The sequence below is a fragment of the Salvelinus namaycush genome, chromosome 26, assembly GCF_016432855.1.
Source record: "Salvelinus namaycush isolate Seneca chromosome 26, SaNama_1.0, whole genome shotgun sequence".
In the NCBI taxonomy this organism is placed as follows: domain Eukaryota; kingdom Metazoa; phylum Chordata; class Actinopteri; order Salmoniformes; family Salmonidae; genus Salvelinus; species Salvelinus namaycush.
Window position 1 is genome coordinate 28,180,584 of NC_052332.1, and position 11,815 is coordinate 28,192,398.

Here is an 11,815-nt window from a genome sequence, read left to right on the forward strand (position 1 = left end):
AAGCCCCACAGGTTCACATTGAGTTGACCTCTTCAGCTGCACAAGTCCATTTTTGAAGCCTATATGTATTTTATTTTAACAGATGAGGCAGGTGGGAACAGGCGAAGTGGAATGATTGCTTATATCTGCTTTGATGGACACCCATTCTCTGCTCTCCTATCATTTCATTCTTTAAATTCGCTGAGACATAGAACACAATGCCCGGCGCATGGGCACAATGACTTAGAAAACATGCACATTTCACACAGCAATTGATTTATCCTCTCAAATCTCTTTCTGTGTCGTGATTCAAATCAACATTGGGCCTTACACCTAATAAGAGTATTGCACATCCACATTTGGAATGCCTATTTGCTATGTCTTCTAGCTACTGGTCTAGATGGCCAAATCTAATCTGTTTCTGTTTCAACATTTTGATTGCCTGTGTAATGACATCCATGCTGGCTTTGGAATTTTCCTCAAAACGCTTAAGTGTCAAACAATGCCAGGAAAGTTAAATGAAACCTCATGTGGATATGATGGCTGTGTCACACTGTCAAACATGATGGAGGTAGTCAATACAGACTCCATCACAATGGATGTGGTCAATGGAGGTGGTATTTCCAATCCAATGCCTAGAGCCCCCAGGTAGGCCTCTACCCCACCTACAATCATGGACATTGTGTAGTAGTTGGCATCCCATTCAAGCTGCAGGTCACAGCGAGTGACCCTCACATTTCCATGAGGTGATCAGCCAGCAGGGTTTCCATATCAAGTGCAGCACCACTCTGTCAGGCTGCTGTGTCTGTTCTAAAGTAGCCCCTTCTCTCTCCCATCCACCCATGGCTCCTCGTCCCACTATGAAGTGGTTGTTCCATGTTTCTCCAGACAGATGGCAGGGGACTGCCTAGCCGCCTGCACTGTATCAATACAGGGATTACAGTGTATCATCAGACAAGCTCAGTGGAGCTCTTCTATGGGGCGCCTCCAATCTGCGGTTCTGTGAAACTCATGGAGTCAGTGTAGTAGAGGGATTGGAGAGGTTAGATTGGAGCTGCGTCTTTATCACTAATTCTGCTAACTGAATCGTTTGTTTATATCACAATTGGGTTTTTATGTCCTCACCTTAGCCATATGTCACAGCACGTACTGAATGTTCAAGGATGGCACTTTGTTCTTTACATGACACACAGTTACAGATGTAATATCTTAATTTGATCACCCTGTTGCAGGACAACTTTCCTACAATTTGAGGAAATGTAAAACGTGCAGTGTATTTGAGGTTTAAAAGGCTTCTAAAGCTTGTCATTTCCACTTTATAATTGCAGACATGATTTTCCATTACAAAAAATGTATGAACCGCTACAAAAATGTTGATGAATTATAATCTACATAATTCACATTTCCTGATGCTGCAGGATTGTTTTCCTGCTGTAGGAGACTGGCTCAAGTTAAGATCCTAGACCTGTGCGTGTACTGTAGTTCAACCCAGTTGGGCCTGTGTGTAATGTACATATGTGTGTGTTTGTGTGTGTGTTTGTCAGTTCATACACTCTCTAATACACCCTATCATTCCCTTTGCCTCTCTTCTTCTTGTCCCCAGGGGTCACCACAGTTCTAACCATGACAACCCTGAGTATCAGTGCCAGGAACTCCCTGCCTAAGGTGGCCTATGCCACAGCTATGGACTGGTTCATGGCGGTATGCTATGCCTTTGTCTTCTCTGCCCTGATAGAGTTTGCCACAGTCAACTACTTTACCAAGCGCAGTTGGGCGTGGGATGGCAAGAAAGAGGCCCAGGAGATGAGGGTGAGTACTGTAGCTACCGGGCCTGGCTACATTATGTTGAAACACATAGAAACAGTACACCTACAATATATGGAGGTAGTTTCAATACTTCAAACACATAGAAACAGTACACCTACAATATATGGAGGTAGTTTCAATACTTCAAACACATAGAAACGGTACACCTACAATATATGGAGGTAGTTTCATTACTTCAAACACATAGAAACAGTACACCTACAATATATGGAGGTAGTTTCAATACTTCAAACACATAGAAACGGTACACCTACAATATATGGAGGTAGTTTCAATACTTCAAACACATAGAAACGGTACACCTACAATATATGGAGGTAGTTTCAATACTTCAAACACATAGAAACGGTACACCTACAATATATGGAGGTAGTTTCAATACTTCAAACACATAGAAACAGTACACCTACAATATATGGAGGTAGTTTCATTACTTCAAACACATAGAAACAGTACACCTACAATATATGGAGGTAGTTTCAATACTTCAAACACATAGCAACGGTACACCTACAATATATGGAGGTAGTTTCAATACTTCAAACACATAGAAACGGTACACCTACAATATATGGAGGTAGTTTCAATACTTCAAACACATAGAAACGGTACACCTACAATATATGGAGGTAGTTTCAATACTTCAAACACATAGAAACGGTACACCTACAATATATGGAGGTAGTTTCAGTACCTCAAATGTTTAAACAGTATAATGTGGACCCTCACAGATCCCCTAAAAGCCTTGTTCCCTCTTTGTGTGCTTTGCTGGTGTTGTGGAGAAGTACAGTAGCTAATCACAGCTGTCTCCATCTTCATTCATCTGCTAGATGGTGTGTCTGAAATGAAATCCTCAGCTCTCTCTCTCTCCCTCTCCCTCTCTCTAGAGTCAAGTGGCTTTTTGCTTATTCTAGATTATTTGCTCTCTATCTATCCTCCCCTGATAACCTCCTGAAAAATGAGCGTCTTCAGAGCTAATGGCTCAGAGATGCGGCGAGGGAAGCCGTGCAGAGCTCTCATATTGTATTGTAGTGGGAATGAGGAATGATGGTACCTGGGAAACACTGATAGAAAGTCCCATCCCGGCCTCCTGAAGAAGGCAGCCCTGGGTAATCTGTAAAGAGACGCTTTATTTATTCATTAACAGCCCAACAGAGAATCTCTGGGCCTGAACACAACAGAGTGAGCAGCAGGGGGTGGGGAAGGACAACTCCCAGAGCAGGTATCCTGAACACAGAAAAAACTGTGTATGTCACACACATACAAATTAAAACAGTGTATCTCACACACAGATACACACACAGCACATAAACCCAGTGTACATCCCACACAGAGAGACAGTGCAAGACAGAGGGAGACAGTGAGAGACAGTGATAATTAAGGCATGGGGTTATATGAAGAGCTCATTAAACATTGTGATTTTGACATTCAGGAGCTGTAAAAATGCTTGTAGGCCTTTTAATGCTAGAAAGGTTTGGGGAAGTTTGGATGCAATCAGGGGGGGTGTATCATGCGAGCAGATGTGATGGTATTAAAAGTAAGTGGAGAACTCCTGGGAAGTTTTGAAAGTGGAATATCTGAGACTCGATTTAGAAGTCTTCTCTTTAGTCTTTTAAGTGTGCTTCTGTCAGCCCAAGTCAACATGTAGAAATATCTCAGGAGTATGAAGGACTCGCAAACATCAGTCAAACACTCCCATTATTCCTTAAGTTATTTGCAAGTTGACTTGTTTGCCGTCTGGATGATTGGCACCATGGCATATTGCTGACATGAAACCTTCCTGTAGTCACTCGGGGACAGATGATTCGGCAAATTAAAATGCAGTAAGTGGAGACGTGTTTGTCTTTGATGTTTTGTCTTGTTGGCAGCAGCAGGATGTCTGTCCTGTGTTCTGTGAGTTGTGTTGAGCAGGCAGTTTGTGGTTATGGATACATGAGGGTAGGGGTCACTCGAAGAGCGATAGCATGTCCATCACCGTCCCTCAGCTTCAGGAGAACTGAGGGATAAAACGCTGCACGCTTTATCTTCGTTTAAAGGCTTAGCTTCACAGAGGACGACATGGGTATGAAGTCAGAGTGCAATCAAAAGGTCGTTCCTCAGAGATGGTGGAAGGACGCTTGGCTGAGTGTCCTGTTGGGGATGGCATTCCTAGTCATCAGATGCTGTGGCTGCAGCCTCCTCTCCTGAGAGGGTCAGACCTCATTGAGAGGCTGTCTCAGTTGATGCTGGGAGTGGACAGCCAGAGGAGGGTCGATGTTAGGTAATTTACCTCAGTGGCTGTGGAGCTCTTCTGACTCTCACTGTTGCACTTTTTTGTCAGACGTGTCCTGTTAGACATGCCAGGCCTGTTATCCTGGGCAGCAACAGTAGCAGCAACTCTTATACAACCTAATGAGGTTTCTCTCTCCTCTCCTCTAGAGGCCCAGGGCGTTACTCAGGGAGTCAGGCACAGACGTGTTGGTCGGTCAGCTTTCTGTCATTATTGACTAATAAGAAATTATTGAATTAGAAACATACACTGAGTATACCAAACAATAGGAACACCTTCCTTAAATTGAGTTGCATTCTTCAGGGCGTGGACTCTACAAGGTGTCGAAAGCGTTCCACATGGATGCTGGCCCATGTTGACTCCAATGCTTACCACAGTTGTGTTCAAGTTGGCTGGATGTCCTTTTGGTGGTGGACCATTCTTGATACACATGGGAAGCTATTGAGTGTGAAAACCGCAGCAGCATTGCAGTTCTTGACTCAAACCGGTGCGCCTGGCACCTACAGTACTACCATACCCCATTCAAAGACACTTTAATCTTGTGTCTTGACCATTCACCCTCTGAATGGCACACATACACAATCCATGTCTCAATTGTCTCAAGGCTTAAAAATCTTTCTTTAACCTGTCTCCCCCCCCTTCATCTACACTGATTGAAGTGGATTTGACAAGTGACATCAATATGGGATCATAGATTTCACCTGGATTCACCAGTTCAGTCTGTGTCATGGAAAGAGCAGGTGTTCTTAATGTTTTGTACATAAAGGGTTGGATGTACATTACATTTTAAATTTTAAGTCACAGCACAGTAGTTGTAAACATAACTATTTTGACACCTACTGCAGGAAACGTGTTACATTTCCCCCTGCATAGATTATACTGCGTTATGTTTTGTTGGAGAAAGTATGAGAGGGGGGAGAAGGTGTGAGAGGGGGGAGAAGGTGAGGAAGAGAAGGAAAGAGAGAGCGTGAGAAGGAGGAAGGGAGTGTAGGACATTAGTGCAGTGAGAGGCAGCATTTACCTTGATTAGGGATTTTAGAGCATGTTTAATTCATGCTGGCTGACAGACAGTCTGTAACACTCTGCAGCAGTAACGAGGCTGGGCTGCAGTCAGGTCTACGTAGAGCACAGCCACCTCTACAGCTGGCAGCATTCCCAGCAAGCCAGGACGCCTGCACGGAAACACACACGAACACACACATACACACTCACAAGGACACACTTTTCCCCTAACCATGTCTGTGCACAATCCTAGTGTAGCTCCAAATATATCAGTGCGCGCACATACATACACACACACACACACACACACATACACACACACACACACACACACACACACACACACACACACACACACACACACACACACACACACACACACACACACACACACACACACACACACACACACACACACACACACACATAGCCCCAAGATGTGCTGACACACTCACGGATGGACGGACACATGCGCACACACAGCACAGGATATATACTGTTACTCTTAGCCATAAGACATGCCAACATAGAAACACAGAACCAGCGAGAGGCTGTAAGATACTCTGTGATCCTTGTGTAAACTCAGTGCAAGACACTTTCAGCCTTGTGCTTAAAAACACACTCCGATACACAGGCAATATCTCCCAACACTCCCCATTCAGGGCCAAGGAGCGCACACACACACGCACACAAAGGAGCTGATCGTGGACTACAGGAAACGAAGGGGCCGAGCAGGCCCCAACCCACATCGATGGGCTGTAGTGGAGAGGGTCGATAGCTTAAAGTTCCTCAGTGTCCACATCACTAAGGAATAATCATGGTCCACACTCGCCAACACAGTTGTGAAGAGGGCACGACAATTTCTGTTCCCCCTCAGGAGGCCTCAAAAAGTTCAACAGCTGCACCATTGAGAGAATCTTACCTGGCTGCATCACCACTTGGTATGGCCACTGCTTGGCATCCGACAGCAAGGCATTACAGAGGGTAGTGTCTACGGCCCAGTACATCACTATGGCTGAGCTCCCTGCCACCCAGGAACCTCTATATCAGGCAGTGTCATTGGAAGACCCTAAAAATTGTCAGACTCAAGCCATCCAATTCATAGACTATTCTCTCGGCTACCGCACGGCAAGCGGTACCGATGCAGCAAGTCTGGAACCAACAGGACCCTGAACAGCTTTCTACCCCCAAGCCATACGACTAAATAGTTAACCAAATAGCTACCTGGACTATTTTCATTGACCCACTTTGCACTAACTATTTTGACTCATCACATACACTGCTGCTACTGCTTATTATCTATCCTGTTGCCAAGTCACTTTATCCCTACCTATATGTACATACTGTACTTACCTCAATTACCTCGTACCCCTGCACATCGACTCAGTACTGGTACCCCGTGTATATAGCCAAGTTATAATTTACTCGTGTTATAATTGTGTATTTATTCCTTGTGTTATAATTTTACTATTTTTCTCTCTACATTTCTCTCTACACTCTCTACATCTCTACATGAGTAAGAATTTCACTGTTAGTCTACACCTGTAGTTTACGAAGCATGTGACAAATACAATTTGATTTGATTTGACACACACACGCTAAGCAGTCTTCATGCCCCAAGTTTGCTGAAAGCATTCATATAATCACACAAAGTTGGTCTGCCCTCAATACATTTTTGTGTACTGTTGTGTATAGTGTCATGCTATGTTTTGAAAAACATTACTTTCCAAACAAAGCCCTGTGCTATGGTTACCTCTGCCTGTATCTCAGACTACATAACTCAGAATGATATTATGGAGTCCCTCTACACTAGCTGATTGGCAGGTACAGTATGTACTAGCAGGGTGTATGTCAGGTTGGTAGGCTGAGAGCAGACCTGATTCTGGGGATAAATTAGCTTAGGTAGCTGGGGTAAGGGTCATGAGACGCTTGTTAATAGTTATCCCTCACTTATGCTGATCTAAGCTGTGGCAATGATATAAGGAGCCCGGGGTGTTGTTGGATCAGGAGGAATCGATACCCTGTGAAAGCCTCAGGGCGTCCAGGGGGCAGCAGCCGACACTGCTGAGAGACTGCCTGTCCACTGATATTGCCATGAGATAGGGCAGAGCCCCAGCCAAGCCCATCAGACAGAGCCCCGGCCCAGCACAGCAGATAGAGCCCCGGCCCAGCCCAGCAGATAGAGCCCCGGCCCAGCTCAGCAGATAGAGCCCCGGCCCAGCTCATCAGATAGAGCCCAGCCCAGCAGATAGAGCCCCGGCCCAGCTCATCAGATAGAGCCCCGGCCCAGCCCAGCAGATAGAGCCCCGGCCCAGCTCAGCAGATAGAGCCCCGGCCCAGCTCATCAGATAGAGCCCAGCCCAGCAGATAGAGCCCCGGCCCAGCCCAGCAGATAGAGCCCCGGCCCAGCTCATCAGATAGAGCCCAGCCCAGCAGATAGAGCCCCGGCCCAGCCCAGCAGATAGAGCCCCGGCCCAGCTCAGCAGATAGAGCCCCAGCCCAGCTCATCAGATAGAGCCCAGCCCAGCAGATAGAGCCCCGGCCCAGCCCAGCAGATAGAGCCCCGGCCCAGCTCATCAGATAGAGCCCCGGCCCAGCCCAGCAGATAGAGCCCCGGCCCAGCTCATCAGATAGAGCCCCGGCCCAGCCCAGCAGATAGAGCCCCGGCCCAGCCCAGCAGATAGAGCCCCGGCCCAGCCCAGCAGATAGAGCCCCGGCCCAGCTCATCAGATAGAGCCCCGGCCCAGCTCATCAGATAGAGCCTCGGCCAAGCCCATCAGATAAAACCCCGGCCCAGCCCATCAGATAGAGCCCCAGCCCAGCCCATCAGATAGAGCCCCAGCCCAGCCCAGCCATCATCACAGATAGACAGACAGCATACTCTATCTCTGTTTAACACCATTACTGCTACTTTATTCTGAAGCCCCTCTGGGTGGAATGTTTCCCTGGTAGATTGTTGTTTTGGAATGGATGGTTGTTAAATTGCTGCTGGTGTCCTTTGTGCATTCTGTAGCCTACTATCCATCCATTTAACTCGTACATCTGAGGTGAAATGCAATCCATTACCCGCTGTGTTAGCCCCCCTGACTGGCCTGCTTATCCAATTGGATCGGCCCGTTCTCCTTGATACTGTGGTTTAAGATAAAAATCAATCATAGTGCCCTGGTTGTTCTCTCCCAATTGCCCTTCTTATACGTTGAGCCACACCTTTATGTGCCAGCCAGGTTGGTGCTGATCATTAGTTGATGCAAGCCTGGCAATACTAATGTAATACAGCAATTGGATTAATCAGCTGTAGGTGCATTTTTGACAATTGAAAAAGTATCAGCTGAGGATTCCTTAAGGTATGATTTTGAGACCTAAAACTGTCTCCAACCCATCTGTTTAATATCCCCTTCCCTTCATTCAGTCCCCCTCTCTTAATCTAATCTAATAATCTGGCCTATATTCAGTACCGTCCCAGTCCTATATTCAGTACAGTCCCAGTACTATATTCAGTACAGCCTCAGTCCTGTATTCAGTACAGCCCAGTCTTATATTCAGTGCAGTCCCAGTCCTATATTCAGGACAGTCCCAGTCCTATATTTAGTACAGTCCCAGTCCTATATTCAGTACAGCCTCAGTTCTATATTCAGTACAGTCCCAGTCCTGTATTCAGAACAGTCTCAGTCCTGTATTCAGAACAGTCCCAGTCCTATATTTAGTACAGTCCCAGTCATATATTCAGTACAGCCCCAGTCCTATATTCAGTACAGTCCCAGTTCTATATTCAGTACAGTTCCTGTCCTATATTCAGTACAGCCTCAGTCCTGTATTCAGTACAGTCCCAGTCATATATTCAGTACAGCCAAAATCCTATATTCAGTACAGTCCCAGTCATATATTCAGTACAGCCCCAATCCTATATTCAGTACAGCCCCAGTCATATATTCAGTACAGCCCCAATCCTATATTCAGTACAGCCCCAGTCCTATATTCAGTACAGTCCTAGTACCATATTCAGTACAGCCTCAGTCCTGTATTCAGTACAGCCCCAGTCCTATATTCAGTACAGTCCCAGTCCTATATTCAGTCCAGTCCCAGTACTATATTCAGTACAGTCCCAGTCCTATATTCAGTACCAGTCCTGTATTCAGTACAGCCCCAGTCCTATATTTAGTACAGTCCCAGTCCTATATTCAGTACCAGTCCTATATTCAGTACAGTCCCAGTACTATATTCAATACAGCCCCAGTCCTATATTCAGTACAGTCCCAGTCATATATTCAGTACAGCCCCAATCCTATATTCAGTACAGCCCCAGTCATATATTCAGTACAGCCCCAATCCTATATTCAGTACAGCCCCAGTCCTATATTCAGTACAGTCCTAGTACCATATTCAGTACAGCCTCAGTCCTGTATTCAGTACAGCCCCAGTCCTATATTCAGTACAGCCCCAGTCCTATATTCAGTACAGTCCTAGTACCATATTCAGTACAGCCTCAGTCCTGTATTCAGTACAGCCCCAGTCCTATATTCAGTACAGTCCCAGTCCTATATTCAGTACAGCCCCAGTCCTATATTTAATACAGTCCCAGTCCTATATTCAGTACCAGTCCTATATTCAGTACAGTCCCAGTACTATATTCAGTACAGCCCCAGTCCTATATTCAGTACAGTCCCAGTACTATATTCAGTACCAGTCCTATATTCAGTACAGTCCCAGACCTATATTCAGCCCCAGTCCTATATTCAGTACAGTCCCAGTACTATATTCAGTCCCAGTCCTATATTCAGTGCAGCCCCAGTCCTATATTCAGTACCAGTCCTGTATTCAGTGCAGCCCCAGTCCTATATTCAGTCCCAGTCCTATATTCAGTCCAGTCCCAGTCCTATATTCAGTACAGTCCCAGTACTATATTCAGTACAGCCCCAGTCCTATATTCAGTACAGTCCCAGTACTATATTCAGTACCAGTCCTATATTCAGTACAGTCCCAGTCCTATATTCAGTGCAGCCCCAGTCCTATATTCAGTACCAGTCCTGTATTCAGTACAGTCCCAGTCCTATATTCAGTACAGCCATGGTCCTATATTCAGTACCAGTCCTATATTCAGTCCAGTCCCAGTCCTATATTCAGTACAGTCCCAGTACTATATTCAGTACAGTCCCAGTCCTATATTCAGTACCAGTCCTATATTCAGTCCAGTCCCAGTCCTATATTCAGTACAGTCCCAGTCCTATATTCAGTACAGTCCCAGTCCTATATTCAGTCCCAGTCCTATATTCAGTACAGTCCCAGTCCTATATTCAGTACCAGTCCTATATTCAGTCCAGTCCCAGTCCTATATTCAGTACAGTCCCAGTCCTATATTCAGTACAGTCCCAGTCCTATATTCAGTCCCAGTCCTATATTCAGTACAGTCCCAGTCCTATATTCAGTACAGACCAGTCCTCAGAGTGCAGGTTGTCAGACCTGTTTACAGGTGCTCTGCTACTCACCCTGCTCTGCTCTCATCCTACCATTAACTCACCAGTGCCACCAGCCCTACCCACTTCTCTGCTCTGCTCCATTTCTCTCAGTGGTTCAGAAAATAACAAGCTTCTCGGAAATTAAACCATGATATTGCCCATGGACTTAATTTTAGCTCATAAACTTTTGACCCGTGTGCTCTGCAACAAGTCTCTTGCATGCCAGGCCCTGGGGTGGCCCTATTCTCACTGTGAACTATGATGTATGTATATTTTGTTGAGGAGGCTCATGTGATTTGCCACTTATTGGAGCGTAAATGCGTAATGTTCTATGACCCTGGCCTTTTGTCCAGGCTGGGAGGGCTACAGCCCCGATCCCTACACTGAGTTCTTTCAGCTTGGTTCTGAACCCAATGGTGCAGAATAGGGATGTCATACTGTTCCCATCATGCATCTTGAGCATCATTGCACCCCAAGTCAAAACAGTCCCTGTTTTGTCATTTTGAGAAGAAGGCCTTTGTTAAGTTGATCCAGCCCTGATTTTCTTTGTTTCTCTTCTCTTTACAGAGAAGAGAATCGGCCTCTCTTTCCAAAAAGGCCAATAACACATTCAACATTGTTGGAACTACATACACCATCAACGAGGCAAAGGACCCAGGTTTAATCACCGTCTCCAGGAGTGCCACTACAGCTACACACCACCAACACCACCACCACCACCACCACAGCCACAAGGTTCCTAAAATGGACGACAATTACGTGGAAGCCATAAAGTCCTACAACCGTGTCAGCAGAGTGGACAAGATCTCACGCATCATCTTCCCTGTGCTGTTCTTCATCTTCAACCTGGTCTATTGGGCGACGTACATCAACAGCAAGCCGCCTCCCAAGTCCACCACCCACAATTAACTCACCACGACTGAATATTAGACTGAGATTGCAAGAGGCCGAGAGATCCACCACATGTTATTGTATCCTTGTTTTGGACTTCATTTTGATATTTGCAAGTCTCAATAGGTCGCAGACAAACATTCTCGTAGATTTGTATGTACATAGTTGAACTATAAATGTAAATTTGTTGTTACCTGATTATTAGTTTGTTTGATAGAATAGCCGGATGGTGTTTTCTCTTCTCTTGACATGATAAAGGGGAGCATGTGTTTGAATCCTTCACGGTAGCTCATTACAGAGGATCAGGTCCTGGTAAATCACTGTGTGTAAACACACAATCTCACACCCACACACACACACACTCACACCATTCACTCTGAATTGCGTCAGGATG

At 45.7% G+C, this 11,815-nt stretch overlaps 1 protein-coding gene across 1 annotated transcript in view; it reads left to right on the forward strand.

Annotated features, from left to right (window-relative positions):
* Window positions 1-11,439, forward strand: part of LOC120021034 (gamma-aminobutyric acid receptor subunit alpha-2-like) — a 151,299-nt gene extending 139,860 nt beyond the window's left edge. Inside the window, exons 8-9 of the mRNA XM_038964688.1 lie at window positions 1,583-1,788; window positions 11,098-11,439. Coding sequence (XP_038820616.1) covers window positions 1,583-1,788; window positions 11,098-11,439 — 548 coding nt within the window. The remainder of the gene's footprint in view (window positions 1-1,582; window positions 1,789-11,097) is intronic.
* Window positions 11,440-11,815: the final 376 nt, after the last annotated feature.